This window comes from Nerophis ophidion, linkage group LG13 (genome assembly GCF_033978795.1).
Source record: "Nerophis ophidion isolate RoL-2023_Sa linkage group LG13, RoL_Noph_v1.0, whole genome shotgun sequence".
NCBI classification, from domain to species: Eukaryota; Metazoa; Chordata; class Actinopteri; order Syngnathiformes; family Syngnathidae; genus Nerophis; species Nerophis ophidion.
Window position 1 is genome coordinate 51,135,639 of NC_084623.1, and position 16,517 is coordinate 51,152,155.

The window sequence follows — 16,517 nt, forward strand, 5'->3', positions numbered from 1 at the left end:
GTACCTTGAAGGTAGAAAAGCGCTATACAAGTACAACCCATTTAATAATGTCTTTGTGTGGGTTTTAGGAATAGACGGTAATATCTTGTGTACTCGGATAATCAAATTTTTGTCTTGATAATCAACTTTTACCTTGAAAATCATATTTTGTCTTGAAAATCAACTTTTACCTTGAAAATCATATTTTGTCTTGAAATTAACTTTTACCTTTACAAGATTCCTCGTTGTCCTTTTTCGATAATAATAACATTCCTAATAATAATAGATAAAACGTTTTTCTATACACCCAAAACGCTTTGGAATATCAGAGCCATTAAAGGCGGCACATGGACCAAACCGGTGAAATAAGGTGTTTTTACCAACTAAAGTATGAAAGTATCGTGAGAAAACTTAACCCTTTTGAATAGTTTTACCTCCGATTCTCACGGTTTGTTGAGTTAACTCTGGATTGATACGTGGACATAACAAAGGGAGTATTTGATACCTAGAAGAGTTCACATGTTGTTTTTTTGTCCAATCCCAGAAAGACTGTGATTTAAAGTCTAATCCTGGCTTTGTAGATAAACTGAGACCACGTCTAAACGTATCGTGTTTTTGAAACTGCACCAATTTCCTCAGAATTTTCAACAAACTTGAAGTGTTTTTTCCAGAGGATTATTTGTGATTTGCACAATTTCACAATGTGCTTGTTCTATTTTTGGCCAAGGAGTTGTCTTTATTTTGAAGTTATCATGCCATGATTTTACCATTCCGGCCCACTTGGGAATGGATTTTCCTCCAAGCGGCCCCTGAGCTAAAATGAGTTTGACACCCCTGCTCTAAAGGATCGTACTGGGAGGGGAAGTTGATGTAAATGCCTGATTTGACGTAAAACATTACTAGTTTACCTAATAATGCAGTTTTACTTAAAAAAAAAAAAAAAAAATATGCGACTGGCTGTGCAGCACGTCCACCTGTAAAGATAAACGTCGGGTAATGTATAATGTTTGCCTTTCATGGTTGCCATGTATTGATAAGGGAGTTATAAGGGTTTAAAGGCCTACTGAAACCCACTACTACCAACCACGCAGTCTGATAGTTTATATATCAATGATGAAATATTAACATTGCAACACATGCCAATACGGCCGCTTTAGTTTACTAAATTACAATTTTAAATTTCCGCTAAGTTTCTTGTTGAAAACATGGCGGAATGATGACGCGTGTTTGTGACGTCTCGGGTTGGAGGGGACATATTAGCCCAGCACCACAAACGGCTAAAAGTCATCTCTTTTCATCGCATAATTATACAGTAATTTGGATTTCTGTTTTGCTGAATCTTTAGCAATTTGTTCAATTAATAATGGAGACGTCAAAGAAGAATGCTGTTGGTGGAAAGCGGTGGATTGCAGCTGCCTTTAGCACCGAAACACAGCCGGTGTTTCTTTGTTTGTTGTGAAGCTTTAACACAGAGCGGTCAAGCGAACATGTTTCTCTACGTCAACCAGCAAGTTTTTGGATGGGAAAATGGTGATATTAAGTCGGCTCTTACCGGAGACTTCAGTGGATTATTGGACCTCCTCCTGTAGCTGTCAAAAAGGCAGCTGTGATCTTGGCTCCTCCATTGGCTTCTCTCAGAGACACTGGCGGTCACCGCAGCCCTCCGACTGTCAGGTATGACTTTATAATCTCACTAAAACACTAGTAACACAATAAGCTGATAAGGGATTTTCCAGAATTATCCTAGTAAATGTGTTTAATAACATCTGAATCGCCTTTTCTTTTTTTCCTTTTTTTTTTGTGCTTCACTCTAACTTTCCTCATCCACGATTCTTTCATCCTCACTCAAATTAATGGGGAAATCGTCGCTTTCCCGGTCCGAATAGCTCTTGCTGCTGGAGGCTATGATTGTAAACAATGTTCAAATGTGAGGAGCCCTACAACCCGTGATGTCACGCGCACATCGTCTGCTACTTCCGGTAAAGGCAAGGCTTTTTTATTAGCGACCAAAAGTTGCGAAATTTATCGTCGATGTTCTCTACTAAATCCTTTCAGCAAAAATATGGCAATATCGCGAAATGATCAAGTATGGACCTGCTATCCCCATTTAAAGGCCTACTGAAAGCCACTACTACCGACCACACAGTCTGATAGTTTATATATCAATGATGAAATATTAACATTGCAACAAATGCCAATACGGCCTTTTTAGTTTGCTAAATTGCAATTTTAAATTTCCCGGGAGTTTCTGGTAGAAAACGTCGCGGAATGCTGACGTGTACACGTGACGTCATGGACTGTAAGGAAATATTAGTGCTGCACACACACAAAGCTAAAAGTCGTCTGCTTTAACCGCATAATTACACAGTATTTTGGACATCCGTGTTGCTGAATTTTTTGCAATTTGTTCAAAATAATATTGGAGAAGTCAAAGTAGAAAGATGGAGTTGGGAAGCTTTAGCCTTTAGCCACACAAACACACAGTGTTTTCTTGTTTAAAATTCCCGGGGGTGAAGCTTTACTATGGATCAGAGCGGTCAAGCGAACATGGATCCCGACCACTTGTCAACCGGCAGGTTTCGGTGAGAAAAGTGCGGTAAAAAGTCGCCTCTTACCGGAGATCTGCGGAGCTTGCGCCGTCCATGCAGCTGCCGTCGATTTCCCTCAGACACTGGCGTCAACACACCCATGGACACACCCCTCCGACTATCAGGTACTATTTAACTCACTAAAACACTAGCAACACAATCGAAAGATAATGGATTTCCCAGAATTATCCTAGTAAATGTGTCTAAAAACATCTGAATCCGTCCCAATGCAATCGCCTTTTTTTTTTTTTACTTTATTTATTTTATTTTTTTCTAGTCCTTCGCTATCAATATCCTCATCCACAAATATTTCATCCTCGCTCAAATTAATGGGGAAATTGTCGTTTTCTCTGTCCAAATAGCTCTTTTTGTTGGACGCTCCCATTAAAAACAATGTGAGGACGTGAGGAGACATCAACATGTGACGTCATCGTCTGCTACTTCCGGTACAGGCGAGGCTTTTTTTTATTAGCGACCAAAAGTTGCGAACTCTCTACAAAATCCTTTCAGCAAAAATATGGCAATATCGCGAAATGATGAAGTATGACACATAGAATGGACCTGCTATCCTCGTTTAAATAAGAAAATCTCATTTCAGTCGGCCTTTAATACAGAGGGTGGATTCTACAACGCAAGAACGCTCACGTCTGGCAACGCAGATGGCCCGCTTGACAACAAGCTGATGTGATTGGCCGTGCGCTCTGACGTCATAACAGACAGGGGGCGGTACTTCACCGGCTTCGCTGTGATTGGCTGAGCATCTTTTACAGTTCCCCATCAATCTGATGTCTGCTCCTGTACGGCTAATGTACTCCTACCGCTAGTGCCTCTTTTTTTATTTTAATTTTAATTTTCGCCACCCGCTTCTGTAAGTATTACAACACATCCTGTTCATTTTGTATGTATTTCTACTACTATAATTCCATCCTTGACTGTGTTAACAGCTGGTCGAGGTGAAAATGAGTTTAATCGCTTATCGGTAAATTTGGTTGATGTCAGCTGTTTTGCGGCAGTGGGTGACGGTTTACGTTTTGAGATGAGTCGACGCCGGTCGTTAATTAGGACGATATATTGTGTTTTTTTCTCGAGTTTTACGTTCGCTGCCCCGGCGGATGCGAGTTCGGCTTGATCGTGGGGGTGACGCAATACAGTCAGATGATGTCCACCTTGGCCGCTCAGATATTTTCCACGGACAGTATACCCACTGTGCAATGCATTGTGGGTATTTGTTGTTGTTTTGCCGCTTTGGCTTCAAATAGTATGGCTGGAGCCTACCCCAGCTGACTGAGAGAGAAAGTGTGGTAGACTCTGGTCGGTTTTTAAAATATATTTTTTAAAATTCTTCCCACCGTGTAATTTTATTAAAGTCATTAAATATACATCGGTGTAGTTTTGAACAGGCACTGGTATGGGCACCCCGAGACCACCAGGTAAAAAACAAATGGGAAATTAATACGTTTTAAAATCAGATTAATCACACTTTTTTTGAATTGTGACTAATCACGGTAAAGTATTTTAAATAATATTTGTACTGATGAATGCATTGACTTGATTGCCAAATGTGTAACGACCATTAAGGTAATGGAGCATGTGGGGTCCAAATAAATTGGGTGACTCATCATTTTTTCGTGATTAATCACGTGTGTTAATTTGTTAAATTTGACAGCCTTAATAAACACATTAATAAATAATTATATTATTAAATGTATATCCGTATTTCCTTGAATTGCCGCCAAGGCGCTAATTAATTTAAAACCTCTTCTCACTCCTGCGCTTACCAAAGGCATGCGGTAAAAGTAAGCACGCGCTAATTATTTTAAAAGCTCTTCTCACTCTGGCACTTACCAAAGGAATGCAGTAAAAATTGGAGTGTGATGTGAGCTTGGACCTTAAATCCTACTGAATGGCTCTTAATCTTCTTCCCTTTATGAGATTTCAAATTACTAGTATTGAAATCTACCTCCTCCATTTTGAAAATGATGACAGGGGAAGTGTCACTCGTGACGTCATGAGTTTGACCAGGCAGTAATTCAAGGCAGGCGCATACTATATGCCCTGCGGCAATTCAAGGAAATACGGTACTCACACTTTTTTGAATTGTGATTAATCACAGTAAAGTATTTTAAATAATCTTTGTACTGATCGCCGAATGTGTAACGACCATTAAAGGCCTACTGAAATGAGATGTTCTTATTTAAACGGGGAAAGCAGGTCCATTCTATGTGTCATACTTGATCATTTCGCGATATTGCCATATTTTTGCTGAAAGGATTTAGTAGAGAACATCGACGATAAAGTTCGTAACTTTCGGTTGCTAGTAAAAAAGCCTTGCCTGTATCGGAAGTAGCAGACGATGTGCGCGTGACGTCATGGGTTGTGGGGCTCCTCACATCTGAACATTGTTTACAATCATGGCCACCAGCAGCGAGAGCGATTCGGACCGAGAAAGGGACGATTTCCCCATTAATTAGAGCGAGGATGAAAAATTGATCAATGATGAAATATTAACATTGCAACACATGCCAATACGGCCGGATTAGTTTACTAAATTGCAATTTACCAAAATGGATACATGGATGATACAGCAGTGGATTGGGAGAATGTCATGTGGTCAGATGAAACCAAAATAGAACTTGTTGGTATAAACTCAACTCGTCGCGTTTGGAGGAAGAACAATACTGAGTTGCATCCCAAGAACACCACACCTACTGTGAAGCATGGGGGTGGAAACATCATGCTTTGGGGCTGTTTTTCTGCTAAGGCAGGGGTAGGGAACCTACGGCTCTGGAGCCAGAATTGGCTCTTTTGATGACTGCATCTGGCTCTCAGATGAATCTTAGCTGACATTGCTTAACACGAATAAGAAATGAATAATTCCACTGGTAATCAGTGTTAAAAATAACGTTCAAAATTAAAAATATTAATCCATCAATCCAAGAAAACGCATTAATGGTAATACGTTTTTTTTATTTATTATTAGTTAGCTTCAGAATAACAATGTTATTAAAAAGAATAAGAACATTATTATACTCTTAAAAATGTTAGTCTTACTTCAAAATGCACACATTTAGTTGTATTCATTGTTAAAAAAAATATTGGTAACACTTTCGTATGGGGAATACATTCTAAGTAACTAGTAGGCAATAATTCTGAGGTTATTGAGGGAAAACTCTTAATTAATGACCTACTGCTTGTATAATAAGGCCATGCAGAATAAGGCCTTAATAATGACTAATTAAGAGCCAATATGTTACTAATTTGCATGTTAATAAGTAACTAATTAATGGTGACAATGTTCTCCATACTAAAGTGTCACCAAAATATTATGTGGCTCTCATGGAAATACATTTTAAATATTTGGCTTTCATGGCTCTCTCAGCCAAAAAGGTTCCCGACCCCTGTGCTAAGGGGACAGGACGATTGATCTTTGTTAAGGAAAGAATGAATGGGGCCATGTATCGTGAGATTTTGAGCCAAAACTTCCTTCCATCAGTGAGTGCTTTGAATGCTTGACCAAATACTTATTTTCCACTATCATTTACAAAAAATGCAATTTTTGCCTCTTTGCGCTGTAATTTGACCCCTTTAAAATGCTTCAAAAGTCACCAAACTTGGCGCACACATAAGGACTGGCGAATTTTGCGATCTAATGAAAAAAACCAAACCCCAAAACTCAAAATTGCGCTCTAGCGCTATTTTTGAATAAAACACTGAAAAAACTGCTCCTAGGAAGAAAACACAGAAAAAACTGCTTGTAACTTCCTGTAAGAATGTCGGAGAGACATGAAAGAAAAACCTCTATGTAGGTCTCGCTTAGACCTACATTTCATCGATTGACAACCCCCAACAAAAATCAACAGGAAGTTTGTAATCCCCCCTTCAAAACAAAAGTTTTGTAAAAAACGGTCACCTTTCTTCAAACATTATCTCCTCTGAGTGTGTTTGTTGTTTTGGCTTCAAACTCGCACAGGAGAGAGATTGAACCCTTTTGATTAAAAGTATAGAACAGAGTTTTGATAAGTTCTCAGGTTTTGATTTTACGCGCCTTCAAAGAACTCCTGTGCAAATTCTCCTAAAAAATGTCATTTTTGCCTCTTTGAGCTGTTATTTGACCCCCTTAAAATGCTTCTAAACTCACCAAACTTGACACACACATCAGGTCTGGCAAAAATTGCGATCTGATGAAAAAACCTAACCTCAAAACTCAAAATTGCGCTCTACCGCCGCCCTAGGAATACAACACGGACAAACTGCTCCTAGGAAGAAAACACAGACAAAACTGCTTGTAACTTCCGGTAGGAATGTCAGAGAGACATGAAACAAAAAACACTATGTAGGTCTCACTTAGACCTACATTTTAATAATTAACATACTTTAGCAAAAATCAACAGGAAGTTTGATATTTTCACTTCAATACAACAACTGCATTACTTTCCCAATGCATTAGATTCTCAAAATAGTGGCTCTAAGGCGTCTTCTAACGCTTATCCGGCCGTGGGTGTCGGGGGCAGCAGCCAAAGGCGGACCCGACCAACGCTGCTTGCAGCTTTAATTATAGTTGATATACAAGCATCTATCCATAGTTGATATATAACCACAGTTAACATTGTTGTCCTTCTCCCAGCACCATGTCCACAATGTCTGAAACCATGGAGCTTTTCCGGAGAGCAGACGCCGTCTGCTTCGACGTGGACAGCACCGTCATCAAAGAAGAAGGCATCGACGAACTGGCCAAGTTCTGCGGCGTGGGGGACGCCGTCACCGAAATGTAAGCGCGACATGTTTTGGGCGTGCAAGAGCGTCTTATGTTTTTTTTTAATCTCTTGACACGTCGAAGGACCCGCAAAGCCATGGGAGGCTCGGTGACCTTCCAGACGGCCCTGACTGAGCGCCTGGCCATCATCAGGAGTTCCAGAGAACAAGTCAACAAGCTCATCACAGACCACCCGCCACAGCTGACCCCCGGTATCAGGCAAGCCTGGTGAAATGATGATTGCACATAGTATTGGTTGTATGGCGTGTTCGTCAACATTTATTATCAACCATGACTCTCTACTAGCGATACTGCTTTCTCACATCCCATACGATATCATTTTTTTAGGGAAGTGAATCCCACAACAACTCACGAGTCAATTTGATTTAGATTCTAAAGGTGATGATTGGATTCAGAATCTTTTCTCAATTCAACACCATTCTGCCAACATATTATTTGCTTGGGCTGTGAATATTTGATTAGATCTGATTCCCATTCCTGGGGTGACGATTTGAATCAGAATACATTTTTGATTCAACAGGTTTCTCACGGATTCTCGCAATGTATTATTTGGTATAATAGTTATAATGAAACATTTTCAAAGCAAGTTACAGGTTAGAACATCTCTTTTTGGGTGCATGGAGATGGCCTAAATGAGTATTTTTTATAAAAATTGATTCTAATAAATTAAAAAATATTATGTGTGTGTATATGTGTGTATATACATATACAAACAATAATATATATATTTTTTAGAATCATTAAAAAATATATATATATGTACAATTTGCATTGCATTTATATATGTATAATATTTGTACATGTGTGTATATATTATATATACGTGGATATATGTCTATATATATTTAATATGCATTGTATTTATATAGGGTATATTATTTATATATATATATATATGTTTACATGTATGTATATCTGTGTGTGTGTATGTATGTATGTATGTATGTGTATATATATATATATATATATATATATATATAGTGACAGTTTGACCCCACACTGTAAGTGTGTATAAATATATATATATATATATATATATATATATACATATATATATATATATATATATATATATATATATATATGTGTCTTGGATTATCCAGAGAATAGTGCTCGATACCGTGGTAGAGCGCAATATGTATGTGTGGGAAAAAATCTTTTCAAACCACAACAAAGCAATTGCAAAAGGACTGCCTGCCCCCAGACTAAACGACTCTGAAACCAATAAGGAATGTAACTGCCGCAAGAAACCTGATTGCCCTCTCAACGGGGGGTGCTAAAAAACAGCAGTCGTTTACCAAGCAAAGGTAACACGCAAGGACATTAGCACATCCGACACGTATGTAGGATTAACTAAAGGAGCGTTTGAAGCCGGATGGAATAATCATAAGGCCTCCTTTAGAAACCAGACTTTGCGGAATTCTACGGAACTCAGCAAGCACATTTGGAACCTCAAAGACAATAATGTTGAATATTCAATAACATGGCAAATTCTTGCATCCAGCACACCTTACAACAGTGGTAATAAAAGATGCAACCTATGCTTGAAAGAGAAACTGTTTATTATATATCATCCAGACCTGCCATCTCTCAACAAGCGCAGTGAAATCATATCAACATGCCGTCACAGACAGAAACACCTCCTAGGTAAGACATGAGCCAATCACCACGCCCCTACGCCTGCCTGTACCCACCCACTCTGTGCCCTATATAAACCATTTCATGTGAATGCTTCCATTAAAATCTCCTGATGATTGAGGGAAACCCTCATGAAACAGTTCTGTAGAGATGAAGTAGTCTTGTGATTTTTCCCATACATATATATATATATATATATATATATATATATATATATATAATTTGTGTATAAATATGTTTGTATATTTTTATTTTAAAAATGCTAAACAGATTTTATATATATTTGAAGACAACAAATTGTGTCAGTTTTGTGTTATACGTGACTAAGTACATTATTAAGTATTAGTTTAAAAATGTCATTTTTTTCTCATTACCGGCATATTAATTTTTTTCTTTTTTTTGACAAAATCAAACGAAAGCTGGTCAGCGGGCCACACTTTGTACACCCCCTGTGTTATTAGCGGTAATACATCATGATGCAACAGGTGAGTAGATGGCCCAGGTGGGATTTTATCATCGTGATGTATTACTGATAATATAAATTATTGTTCTTGATCATCGGACATTTAACTGCAGCACTCTGACTCAAGAAGGTCCCAGCAGAATCCACTTGGAGATTAATAACTAATTATTAAATTAATATTAATGAGGGAAATGTATGTCAGCGAGACAAACGTCCTCTTGCCTTTCCCACGCAGGGAGCTGGTGGACCGCCTCCATCAGCGCAACATCAAGGTGTTCCTCATCTCCGGTGGCTTCCGCTGCATCGTGGAACACGTGGCCGCCCAGCTCAACATTCCTCTGGATCACGTCTACGCCAACCGCCTCAAGTTCTACTTCAACGGTGAGTGAGCGCCTTTCATGTACTGGGATAGGCTCCAGCTCGCCTGTGACCCTGGACAGAATGAGCTCTAAAAGAAGTGTCCAGACTTGGAGGAGAAAAATTGAATGCAGTTTGTACATTAAAGGGGACATTTGATTATTATTATTTTTTTTAGATTTAAAACCCTTCCTTATGATGTAGGAGACACGTTTTGTTCAAGCTTTATTTTCAATTTTGCGCCAAAGTTACTTTTTTATTGTGATTTTATTGAGTCTTTTTGCAAGTTGGTGGTTTGTGTAGGCATTGCCAAATTAAAAAAGTATCAACACTTTTTAAATGTATACCCTTGAGTCGCCATTGCAATACTTTTTCAGACAGTCAAAAAAAAACAACATAAAAAAACCCCAAACATTTAATAGATTTGTTGGTCACATCATTAGGTACACTAGCACTAGTAGGTCAGAGTGGCTATATGTAAAAAATCAGTTTTGGTAGAATTTATGTCACTCCAGGTTGCACCGAGGGCTCGGCGATAAAAACGATATCAGTATGTATCGCAATACATACATAATGGATATCAATAAAAAAATGCGCATAGGAAAGTAAGTGTCAACATCCATCCATCCATTTTCTACTGCTTATTCCCTTTGGGGTCGCTGGTGCCTATCTCAGCTACAATCGGGCAGAAGGCGGGGTACACCCTGGACATGTTGAAAACAATTAAGAATTGAAAACACTAAAACAATGTGTGGAGGGGGGCGTGGCCTGTGAGCCTGCCGTGGAACGGAGTGTGCCAGGACCGGCCTCAAAGACAGCAACAGGTGAGAAGATGGCCCAGGAGGAGTTTGTTGTCAAATCACCTAGATAGACAGATAGTACTTTATTGATTCCTTCAGGAGAGTTCCCTCAGGAAAATTAAAATTCCAGCAGCAGTGTACAGAATTGAGATCGAATTTAAAAAGTAAATAATGTGGTTAATCCCATAGGGGGCTGGGGGTTGCCCACATGCGGTCCTCTCCAAGGTTTCTCATAGTCATTACTGTCACTGTCACCAACGTCCCATTGGGTGTGAGTTTTTCCTTGCCCTTATGTGGGCTCTATCGAGGATGTCGTTGTGGTTTGTGCAGCCCTTTGAGACACGTGATTTAGGGCTATATATATAAACATTGATTGATTGATTGAGGTTAATATTACAATAAGTATAAAATAATGTGAGTGTGAATGTTGTCTGTCTATCTGTGTTGGCCCTGCGATGAGGTGGTGACTTGTCCAGGGTGTACCCCGCCTTCCGCCCGATTGTAGCTGAGATAGGCGCCAGCGCCCCCCGCGACCCGAAAGGGAATAAGCGGTAGAAAATGGATGGATGGATAAAAAGCAACAATGGGAATACAAATATGACAGTAAAATAAGAATATAACAAAAGAAACTAGGCAGTAGTGACCATGTTATGAAAAAGAATTGCACTGTAATTGTTTTGCATCCCCTGTCGCCTTTATTAGCAGCAGCCGGATTGAGACACGTAGTTGGAGATGGAGTGGGAGCCAGAGAGACACACAGACTCAGAAAAATATATTTAGCTGAAATGCAAAAGCCTTGCACTATTTAATGGAAATAAAACATTGTTCTACCCCTGATCCGGGCTCTCGTGACAGTGTGTGGTGGTCCGACTCTGGACAGCCAACACTTCATCCATGGCCACCGGACCTGTGTCCCCCCTTCCACAACAAATGGCCACATGTAACACATCAATGAGCAGGATGTGTTACATGTGGCCATGTTTATTTATTTTTTTGCACCATGACTAGGGAAGGTTGTTTTGATCTGGTCATATAAGTAAATTTTGTGCTCGTATTCCAATTGATGTACAATAAATGGCCACTGACTTGAGTTATTTGTGTAACAGTTGGTATATTATATGAAAACAAAGAAAATGTCTTATTGGACTGGCGCCGTCCAAATTGTTTGGACACCGTCGGCTTTATAGATTTCCGATGCAAGCTGATAGCATTCCAAAATATCTTTTTGCGGATATCAAGCTAAAGAAGTGTCCCTCCTCGCGTTGTTTTCAGGCGAGTACGCCGGATTCGACGAGAGCCAACCGACAGCCGAGAGCGGCGGCAAAGGAAAAGTCATCAGCCTGTTGAAAGAAAAGCACGGCTTCAAGACGGTGGTGATGATCGGCGACGGGGCCACGGATCTGGAGGCCTGCCCCCCTGCTGTGAGTGTGGTTTTTTTTTAATGCTTCTCGCCTCCGTCAGTGAAATACAAATCTATCTTCCTCCTCCTTCAGAGCGCCTTCATCGGCTTCGGCGGCAACGTGGTGCGACCCCAGGTTAGAGAGCTGAGTATGTGGTATGTCACAAGTTTTGGAGAGCTTCTGAAAGAACTGGAAAAGATTTAAAGAGCCTTGTAAGTGTTTGTTTTTTTTACTAATTGACTCGTTATTTGCACCCGAGGGTGTGTCTCTGATGGTTTTAGCCATTGTGCATACTCCCGTTTTTTTAATACAGCGTAACAATAGAAGCTACTAAAAAAACGCGTGAAGGTTTACAAGATTATTTTAGTGTCATCTGCACTTTCCCTTTTCCGTCAAAGACTGTGTGGGGGGGAGGGGACAAAAATTATGAGTTGAAGTCGGTCGTTACGACCATGAGCAATAAACAGTTTTAACTGTTACTCTGACTTTTTTCCTTATTTACCCTTCCCGTCGTATTTCAGTCCCTCAAGGCTTTTTTTTGTTTTTGTTTGCCGACACAAATGCCTGAATTCAATGGAGGGAATTTTGGCGATATTACGGAGATGAAAGACGGCCGTTTTAGTAACAGACTTAATGTGTCTAGTGTTGAGTTTTGACCAGATCTTCCTCTTGCTGGGAATTTAAGCTACTGGTCACCCCCAAGTTCTTTCGATGACACATGAATCCCAGACAGAGTAGGTATTTTGACATTTTATTCCAAAGCTTTGGAGAGACCACTCTATGAACAACACATTCCAATCGCATCGCCCAAGTTGATCTGAAAACATTACGGAAGTCTTGCCTTTTTCACTACCCCCCTCCCCTTCCCCTCCAGAGCGAATCCACATATCTATTCTCCTCTTAAGCCTGGGACATTTGAGATAAGAAGGGTGTTATGGCTGCTAGTTACATTCCAGGCCCAAGGTCTACACATGCACAGCACTTTGCTGTTTTCAAATAGCACTAAAACAAGGAAAATAAATAACTCTTGAATATGGATATATGTAGATATCTATCTCTGTCACCAGCCTACTCAGTGGCCTAGTGCAATGTTTTTCAACCTTTTGTGAGACAAGGCACATTTTTTTACATTTAAAAATCGGGAGGCACACCACCAGCAGAAAATGTTAAAAAATGAAACTCCACCATGTCCTCCTCGTGCCTTATTTTGAGTTTGTTGGTGTTTTCCTGTGTGTAGTGCTTTAGTTCTTGTCTTGTGCTGTTATTTGGGGGTTTTCCTGTAGCAGTTTTATGTCTTCCTTTTAGCACTATTCCCCGCACCTGCTTTGCGTTAGCAAGCAAGGCTATTGAAGTTGTTGCTATTTGTCTTTGTGTGGACATTGTTGATTGCCATGTCATGTACGGATGTACTTTGTGGACGCCGCCCGTCTCTGCTCCACACGCTGCAAGTTTTTGCTGTCGTCCAGCATTCGGTTCCTGTTTACTTTGTAACCAGTTCAGTTTGACTCTCATTTTACATAGCCATCCCTATGCTTTATTGCCTTTTCCTATTGTTCATTTTTGGCTTAAGCGTTACATACCTTTTTTTACCGGCACGCTGTGGTCTGCATATTGGGATCACAGTTCTACAGCCAAGTTCTACACAGCACGGACACCAAGGAACGGCACAGTATTTGCAGATTATAATTATTCATTTGCAAAAAAAAAAATTTTGGGGCCCAATTAGGTGTAGTTGCATCATTTCCCACGGCACACCAGACAATATCTACCGGCACACTAGTGTGCACATTACTGTCACTGTCACCAAAGTCCCATTGGGTGTGAGTTTTTCCTTGCCCTTATGTGGGCTCTATCAAGGATGTCGTTGTGCTTTGTGCAGCCCTTTGAGACACTTGTGATTTAGGGCAATATATATAAACGTTGATTGATTGATTGAGGTTAATATTACAATAAGTATAAAATAAAAAGCAACAATGGGAATACAAATATAACAGTAAAATAAGAATATAACAAAAGAAACTAGGCAGTAGTGACCATGTTATGAAAAAGTATTGCACTGTAATTGTTTTGCATCCCCTGTCGCCTTTATTAGCAGCAGCCGGATTGAGACACGTAGTTGGAGTGTGCCGCGGCACAGTGGTTGAAAAACATTGGCCTAGTGGTTAGAGCAGGGGTCTCAAACTCACTTTACCTGGGGGCCACTGGATGCAGAGTCTGGGTGAGGCTGGGCCACAAGAAAATATGAAAAAAAAAAATAATTTTTTTTTAAATATCTATTTTTATTTTCAAAACAAAATAAAATCAACATATAAATGAACAAAGTGAAAATTAAGTAAATAAATCTTGCTTCAGTAGACTGGTTTTGAAATTTCCAACCCGGTTCTTTCTCTCCTCTCCCTGGTATTTTGCATACTCCTCAGCATGTTTAGTTGTATAATGTTTCAAATTGTATCCCTTTTGCAAATAAGTCACGTCAGGGTGCCGCTGTGCTCAACAAAAAATATTACATCCCCCACTTTTCCTGGAATTGTCTTTGCTCATCACGAACCTTTCTCTTCACCGCAGGCCTTGAAAAAGACATGTTTGGGGTTGTGGAATATATTTGTATTTTTCCTCCCTACAGCAAAAAAGAGAAGGTTCCCAGAGTGTTATCCGGCGTCATGTAGAAATATATGTAGTGTTCATTGTGTGAGGCAATGCAAATTCCTTCCATCCATTTTCTACCACTTGTCCCTTTTGGGGTCATGGGTCCGGTAGCTTCCGAAGCACTCCGCTGAAGGACCAAGCGACAATACAAAACTGTGGTGCACTGGACCACAGCGATGATACTCCGACAAGAGTCGCTGGGCGAATCGGACTTGTAACACATTAGTCGTAATGTTTTCCCGTTCGGGGCTAATTGTTCTACCGTAACTGTAAACTCCACGGCAAGTTAGTCCCCCACCCCCAAATAACAAAATTTTGATATTTGGGTTAAAAAAAATGGAACGTTCTGGGTTGCCTACCCCTGCGTTAGTGGAAAAGCGGCAAATGAGTAAAACTGACAGAAACGTTGCCATGGAGACAAGGGGTTTCTTACGTGCCTGGCTGCAGTCACACCGCGACACCTGTCAGTCAATAACAGTCCCCGATAACCTGGACCAATTGAAACATTTTTTTATTGTTTATTTTGCATTGCTAACGACTTGTCCAGGGTGTAAAACGCCTTCCGCCCAAATGCAGCTGAGATAGGCTACAGCACCCCCCACCATCCCAAAAGGGACAAGCGGTAGGAAATGGATGGAAATTTGATATAAGTGTGAATGTTGTCTATGTTGGCCCTGTGATGAGGTGGCGACTTGTCCAGGGTGTACGCCGCCTTCCACCCAAATGCAGCTGAGATAGGCTCCAACACACCCTTCGACCCCAAAAGGGACAAGCGGTAGGAAATGGATGGACGTTTGATGTGAGTGTGAATGTTGTCTGTCTGTACAGTATGTGTTGGCCCTGTGATGAGGTGGCAACTTGTCCAGGGTGTACGCCGCCTTCCGCCTGAATGCAGCTGAGATAGGCTCCAGATCCCCCTGCCACCCTAAAAGGGACAAGTGGTAGAAAATGGATGGACGTTTGATGTGAGTGTGAATGTTGTCTGTCTGTACAGTATGTGTTGGCCCTGTGATGAGGTGGCGACTTGTCCAGGGTGTACCCCGCCTTCTGCTTGAATGTAGCTGAGGTAGGCTCCAACACCCCATGACCCCAAAAGGGACAAGCGGTTGAAAATGGATGGATGTTTGATGTAAGTGTGAATGTTGTCTATCTTTGTTGACCCTGTGATGAGGTGGCGACTTGTCCAGGGTGTACGCCGCCTTCCACCCAAATGCAGCTGAGATAGGCTCCAACACCCCCTGTGACCCCAAAAGGGACAAGCGGTAGAAAATGGATGGATGTTTGATGTGAGTGTGAATGTTGTCTATCTTTGTTGGCCCTGTGATGAGGTGGCGTCTTGTCCAGGATGTACACTGCCTTCCGCCCAAATGCAGCTGAGATACGCTCCAACACCCCGTGATCCCAAAAGGGACAAGCTTTAGGAAATGGATGGATGTTTGATGTGAGTGTGAATGTTGTCTGTCTGTCTGTGTTGGCCCTGTGATGAGGGGGCGACTTGTCCAGGGTGTACACCGCCTTCCACCCAAATGCAGCTGAGATGCGTTCCAACACCCCGTGTGACCCCAAGAGGGACAAGCGGTAGAAAAAAATGGATGTTTGATGTGAGTGTGAATGTTGTCTGTCTATCTAGGTTGGCCCTGTGATGAGGTGGCGACTTGTCCAGGGTGTACACCGCCTTCCACCCAAATGCAGCTGAGATAGGCTTCAACACCCCGTGACCCCAAAAGGGACAAGCAGTAGAAAATGGATGGACGTTTGATGTGAGTGTGAATGTTGTCTGTCTATCTAGGTTGGCCCTGTGATGAGGTGGCGACTTGTCCATGGTGTACGCCGCCTTCCAACCCGAATGCTGCTTAAATAGGCTCCAGTCCC

At 40.9% G+C, this 16,517-nt stretch overlaps 1 protein-coding gene across 1 annotated transcript; it reads left to right on the forward strand.

Annotated features, from left to right (window-relative positions):
• The first annotated feature begins 3,290 nt into the window (after nucleotides 1-3,290).
• On the forward strand, nucleotides 3,291-12,478 carry psph (phosphoserine phosphatase). The gene is made up of 6 exons (XM_061919167.1): nucleotides 3,291-3,435; nucleotides 7,192-7,335; nucleotides 7,405-7,539; nucleotides 9,678-9,823; nucleotides 11,872-12,020; nucleotides 12,093-12,478. The coding sequence occupies exons 2-6, from the start codon at nucleotides 7,196-7,198 to the stop codon at nucleotides 12,201-12,203; spliced, it is 681 nt and encodes a 226-aa protein (XP_061775151.1). The 5' UTR covers nucleotides 3,291-3,435; nucleotides 7,192-7,195; the 3' UTR covers nucleotides 12,204-12,478.
• Nucleotides 12,479-16,517: the final 4,039 nt, after the last annotated feature.

Bases quoted from the DNA above. Each gene is read 5' to 3' on its own strand.
- psph (XM_061919167.1), top strand. From the start codon at position 7,196: ATGTCCACAATGTCTGAAACCATGGAGCTTTTCCGGAGAGCAGACGCC. The intron at 7,336-7,404 runs GTAAGCGCGACA...GACACGTCGAAG, and splicing joins GGGGACGCCGTCACCGAAAT to GACCCGCAAAGCCATGGGAG. The intron at 12,021-12,092 runs GTGAGTGTGGTT...CTCCTCCTTCAG, and splicing joins TGGAGGCCTGCCCCCCTGCT to AGCGCCTTCATCGGCTTCGG.